Source organism: Brassica oleracea, chromosome C3, assembly GCF_000695525.1.
Source record: "Brassica oleracea var. oleracea cultivar TO1000 chromosome C3, BOL, whole genome shotgun sequence".
Classification (NCBI taxonomy): domain Eukaryota; kingdom Viridiplantae; phylum Streptophyta; class Magnoliopsida; order Brassicales; family Brassicaceae; genus Brassica; species Brassica oleracea.
In genome coordinates, this window is record NC_027750.1 from 62,915,617 (window position 1) to 62,921,759 (window position 6,143).

Here is a 6,143-nt window from a genome sequence, read left to right on the forward strand (position 1 = left end):
TTGATTGGCGGTAGATAGAGACATAGAGGAACTTCTTCAATAGATCTCCTCATGTTTAGAAACACACCGACTTCTGTGTCCTCGGTTATGTACTGAGGCATTTCGAGCTCTCCATCTCCAAAGCTTACCCATTCTGGATACTGATATGAAAGCTTGAGCATATCATCTGTCGATGATAGTTGATAGCGTTTTCTCACCAAAGTCAATAACTCTATCATTGTCATCCCGGAGAATATTCGAATGAAATGTTCTACTTTGGACGTTATGCCAGATTCAAATATCCACCGTTGATCGCTATCACGGACCCACGTCCCATGTACAAGCAAGACTTTATCTTGCCCTGTCATCTGCAGGTTGGAGAAAAAAAAATTACTATCTCAGATCTACATCAAATGGTCCATTCCATATTGAGACAATCATTTATATCAAATACTATAATGATCATCAACTACAAATACAGATAAATACAAGGATTAGTTGGTTGTTACTGATGATTACCTGTTCGAATCTGCTGAGCATTAACTCGTTCTCTGCTTTCACCTTCGTCAATGTCTTTTTCTTACTTAACAACGAGATGGACAGACTGTCAAAAGTATATGGAATACACGATATATTGTGAGGGTGGTCTATTCTGATCCACATATTTACTGAACTCAGTAAATAGCATGCGGTTATTTTCATGAGGACGTGGCTTCTACTCTGTCCTTAAGATCTGCACAGGGCATGGTGAATATCATCAATTCCTCCTTCCCGCAACGTCATCTCTCTCTCTATCACATCCTCATCTATTTAATTTGCAAAACGTCATCTATTTCTCTCTCTTTCACCGAAGACTTGTAAGCGTGGAGGGTAGAACCGGATGAGGTGAGAGACAATTGTTACCCATTTAATTATGTCAAAATCATGTTCATATACTTAATTTCTCTCCCAGACTTAGCTATTTTGCCAATTAGCCCTTAATTTAATGAATTTCAGTTGCTCAAAAAAAAAAAAAAAAAGACTACTCACAGTAATTTCTACAAACAAAAAAAAGGAAAATTGGCAAGTAACACTGATTTTACCTTTAATCCCAACAAACTTGACAACGTCTAGTCTGTGCTGATGTGCAAACGCACATATCCACTTTAGATATTGACCTGCACCTATGAATCTGATAGGGTAGAGTTTTTGTTAGCAACCTGTTCACAGAATTTATTTCAAACTAATAAATTGAAGTACCTCAAACCAAGCTAACTTCACTGCCATACTATAGCCAAAGTAAAATTTTCTGCCGTCACTTATTGCTGTCGCCAAGTACTGAGAATAATAATAATGCATAAGTTTGATAATATGTCAACAAACACCATCATAATATACTACGTGAATTTAGTTACCTGCTAACGAAGACTAAATAGTCTTTTGTAGTAAATTTCAGCTTCAGATAGAAAAACAGCTTCAGAAATGTCATCTGATTCTCCAGACGAGAAAGATGATGTACTAGCCTCGCAGGGCATTTCTACATGTTCATTAGTCCATGGACTTAGACAAGTCCTAAATGAAAGCAAGAAAAAAAAATGTAAATGTAGGGACTCAAAAAAATTGCAATATTTAATTCTCTTACCAACAGAACTCAAACTTGCAAATACATGTCATGTGTTGACAACCCTCGGACAATTGAATGGGGATGGAACACTTAGGCAATTTCTTCACGTTGACTCTTTTCCTGCAGACAAAACAGGTCTCAGAATACTTATCATATCAACTAAACCAGGCTACATATGTGTATGTGTTTAAATTGAACAAATAAGGATTATTCTATTTTCAATTATCTAAGATTATGTTGTTAAGATTTAGTACCCTGATACTTAGGGAGGTTGAAACCTCTAACATTGTATGTAATGAGATGTAATCGGGGTATTGTAAATCAAGGAAAATACCACAACTTTCAGTAATTACCAGTCAATAGTTTCCACATTATGTGAATATTCTTCCAATCTCATAACTAGTGAACAGTCCACAGGAGAGTGTGAGGTATTTAAGCACCGAAACAATAAAATTTTGAGATCATAATTGTTAGTAAAACTAATAAGACAGAACATTTTACCTTCCAACAAAACTGGTGAAGTTTGAAACATTCCATATCAATCTCTTGATCTCTTTGTGCAATTGCAAAATTACAATTAGGGGCAAGACATCATTTAATTTTGCAATTGTCGTCAACTTAGGAAAGTTCTGCAAATCTCTAAAATGTTACAATTTCACGAGATGCGAGTGACTCTATGAGAGACAATCCTAGATTGTGTTGGCAATCAAGCGCTGGACACTTCTTTTCCAAAATGGATGGTCCACCTCTTACTGCAACAGAAATCAATCTTGAAAGATGGAATAGAAATCAACGTTAGACACAAAACAGAATAAGCCGAACCAAAAAGGCAATGCATAATCTGTTGATTTGATCAAAGCTTAGAAATCAATTTCTATTATCATAATCATTACCTCTCACGCAATCTGTGCAACATCGATGTCCACAAAGGGTGAGTGCGGCGGTTGTACAACATCGATGTCAACAAAGAGTGGGTGCAGCGTTTGTGATAGAGTAATCTTCCATGCAAATTGAGCATGATAACTACAAAGTTTTACATGAAACAACCAGTGGCGGAGGCAGCTAATAATCATGTGGGTCATTTGACGCATATCAATTTTAAGAATTAATCAAATATATCTTGATTAATTGGTTAAGTTTCAGTAGTTTGACCCCCTTAGTATCTATCCAATTTCATATATATAAACTTTTGACCCCATTAGTTTATGTTCCTAACTCCGCCACTTGAAACAACAAGATCAGATTTTTACGAAACACGAATATGAAAAGAGATAAAACTCTATCATAACATCAAAATTCATCATCTATATAACACAAACATCACCAAGGGTTAGGTATACCTCATCATCATCATTATCGTCGGTGGAACATGGCAGTGGTAGATATGGCGAGGAGATGAGAATACCCTCAAACCATGCCTCAAACAAGTGGTCCCCGCACCATCGATACTTTCTTAGTAAAGAGTAATAATTGTCTTCGCTGATCTTTAATGCTTGCAATATTGTTTTGACGGCAAACTCCTGGTAACATTTGACTGAAAGAAGACTCAGAATCTCGAAACCAGGCTGTAATTGAGAAATCGAGCACCATGAAATGAAGATTCTTTCAGTTTCATCGAAGAAGAAGGAGATTGAAGATTCGATTTACCCTTGAGATTGGTTTTGAGTCGGAATCAGAGACGTCAAACGCCGGCATTTCAAGAAAGTATCAGCTCAGAAAAATTAGCATTCCCTATCTATTTATTGTATTTGATTAAATTCCGTAATAATTGTTGGCGCGTTTTTCCTTTTTTCTGTAAAAATAAAATTAATCGGACAATGTTGTAATAGTTGTTGGGCTTTCAAATTTTGTAAAGTATTATTTCCGTAACTATTTTTGCCATGTATTTTACCATTGTGGGATGTACTAGTGTAATGTATATAGAAAGAAGAAAGTTGACAAATGTATATAGAAAGAAGAAAGTTGACAAAAAAAATATAGAAAGAAGAAATGAAGCATATATGATATATCCATGTAATAATGGTATAGTTGAACCCTTTTTTTTGTTGGTGCAACTGGTATAGTTGAACTTGAAAATGACATTTTGCCACAAAATGAGACAATTTGTTTTTTTTTTGGCAATTTGCGGTCTGCATTCAACGCATCATACACAATCTACACAACATAATTTGGATGGGATACTATTTTTAATATAAAATGGTATTTACCTTTAAGAAAGATATGAAACTATGAACATCATTTTGAAGCTATCCTTATAAAATTTAAATAGTGATACATGGACAATAATAAAATAGAGAAATTTTGAAGCTCTATGTCTTTCTCTATTTTTTTCTCTACTTTCTATCTAAGAAATTTTTTGCCACCATTGTTCTCTCTAGTGTCCTGTGGCCAAAATAAGGGAGGGATTCCAATTATTCTTGTCCCTTTCAAAATATGTTTCTCTCGTCTCCAAAAAGTGGTGCTTCAGTCCGGAGTCAACAACTTTGTTTCTCTCATGAAAGCTGTTGGTAGGGTTTTCTAACATCGCCCTCGCGTAGGTCTTCGTCAGGAGGCTTTGTCATCTCTTTACTTTTTTGCGGCACTCGCCAGCAGCTGCGTTAGTTCTAAAGTTTCTTTATTTCTGGTTCAGGCTGGTTTTGTAAACATTATGGTGTGTTAGGTATCAAAGCCTGTAATTTTATTTCTCTGTTGTAAAGTCTAAAAAAAACCAAAATTTTAAATATGAAAACCCTTTACAGAAATCTTTGGAATTAACTTTAGAAAAATTGATTGATGAAAGTTGGTTTAGTCCTAAAGTCAAAAAGTTTAGGAGGAAAAGGAAAGGAAGCAAAGTCGGTTTGGTAAATGTATATACACAGAGAAGAAAAAATACCGAGTTCAATAGTAGAGCCCCACAATAAAAGAAAAAAAAACACAGAGAAAAACAGGATGGCCGCTAATTCGGCTGGTACGTACATATCTACTGATTTCGTGGAAGATATCCTGGGAACTGCACTCATCGAGTATAGTTGCATTTGATCTTCATACTGAAGAGTTTAGAGACATCTCGTACCCAACTTTTCTGTAGACACTCCCTAATTAGCTGAGCTTCTGAGCCTCGGGGAGAATCGTCTCTCAGTGTCCGAGATGAGGACCATTCCTGATGTCCATCTCCATATTTGGAGCATGGTGGATGTAGAAGAAGCAAAATGGGTTAAGATGCATTCAATAAGTTTGTGCCGTCTCTACAACCGCCGATTAAGCAATCCTCAGCTATTCACTCCCGTGGTAGTTTCTAAGCAAGGAGATGGAGTCGTGTTCAAGGTTTGGGAATATCGACATACATAGTTCAAGTCTTTCCCCGTGAATATCTTCATTCACAAGATTTTTTACAGACGATCGTGTTGTTGCTTTTTCTTACATCCCAACTCTGGTTCGGGTTCCGTAATATCTTCTTTCTACAGAATAACACCTCTGTTTCGCTCTACTTTACAGGCGCTCATCTTCTTCTTTTTCTTTTAATACAAACGACTTACGTTAATATGTTTTCTGACTGTTCCGCAACAAAGATATCACATTATCTTTTAAATAAAGTAAATGATACTAGCTATGAACAATTTTGTAACACCTTTACTTTCCTCATTTCATAACATATTTCTCAAATAACTTACATAAAAATAAAAATAAGCTGAAATACTATATAGATAAATCATAAAAAGAAAAAGAGAGAGAATGTAAAACGCCTCATAAAACCCAACCATCCTTAAAGTTTCTTACTTTTCAGTTTCACTCGAAAAGGGGGAAAAAAAATGAGTAACAAGAAACAACACTTGACTCAGTAATAAAACTCCGACCATGAGAATTTAGCTTTAACATGGACAAATACGGTGCGTTGTACAACACATGAAACAAGCAATGTGCTATAGTACATAGTCTATGCACTCCCCAATTATGTGGATATATATATAATTCTCTGCTGTGATAGCACATAAGTTCGTCTCTATGCTCTTGCAATGATTTACTCTGCATCGCTATGTAAACGTGTAACTGCCACACAAGACTCGTACCCAACTTGATATATAAAGACCAAACATCTTTGAAACTACACTATCCTCAATAGCGAACACTGGTACGAGATTTAATAAAATAATCCTCACCTTAGCAAATGTAAAAGTGGTGCTTATGAACTCCGATTGCTTAAACATACTCTGCATATGAAATCGGGATTAAAAATCATCAGGTCATAATAGCCTTCGAACGGAGTAAATGATAACTGAAAGTTTGTCAAAGTTAACAGGAAAGTTAACAGTCTTGCTCAACAGTCAAACCCGTCAAGTCAGACAAACTAGTCAAACCGTACAAGCCAATTAACTTTTTAGATACATTTTGATCGTCTTTCATTATATATATATATATACATAAATAACTGTTCAAACTATATCAGAACCGCTAATCCGACTCAACAACCAGATCCTTCTACCCTAACCGGATCCAACCAACCAAACAAACCCAACCTGAACCGGTTAACCTTAACCAAACCCAAATCGAACCAACCAGTTGACGGACTCACCGAGTTGACTCA

At 35.9% G+C, this 6,143-nt stretch overlaps 2 protein-coding genes across 4 annotated transcripts in view; both read right to left on the reverse strand.

The window, feature by feature from the left end:
- The window catches only part of LOC106331196, a gene marked incomplete in the record, with an annotated part of 4,211 nt that extends 2,718 nt beyond the window's left edge, over positions 1-1,493 (reverse strand). Inside the window, 3 exon segments of the mRNA XM_013769518.1 lie at positions 1,062-1,150; positions 1,219-1,229; positions 1,431-1,493. Coding sequence (XP_013624972.1) covers positions 1,062-1,150; positions 1,219-1,229; positions 1,431-1,493 — 163 coding nt within the window.
- A 702-nt stretch (positions 1,494-2,195) lies between these two features.
- On the reverse strand, positions 2,196-3,304 carry LOC106333492. 3 transcript variants are annotated; one of them, XM_013771932.1, is made up of 4 exons: positions 3,230-3,304; positions 2,923-3,147; positions 2,476-2,580; positions 2,196-2,334 (listed from the first exon to the last, which is right to left on the reverse strand). In XM_013771932.1, exons 1-3 carry the CDS (start codon positions 3,275-3,277, stop codon positions 2,479-2,481), a joined length of 375 nt encoding a protein of 124 aa, XP_013627386.1. In that variant the 5' UTR covers positions 3,278-3,304; the 3' UTR covers positions 2,196-2,334; positions 2,476-2,478. The 3 variants fall into 3 exon arrangements, with proteins under 3 accessions (XP_013627386.1, XP_013627385.1, XP_013627387.1); XM_013771931.1 differs by having other exon boundaries at positions 2,196-2,351; XM_013771933.1 differs by lacking the exon at positions 2,476-2,580.
- Between the last annotated feature and the right edge of the window lie 2,839 nt (positions 3,305-6,143).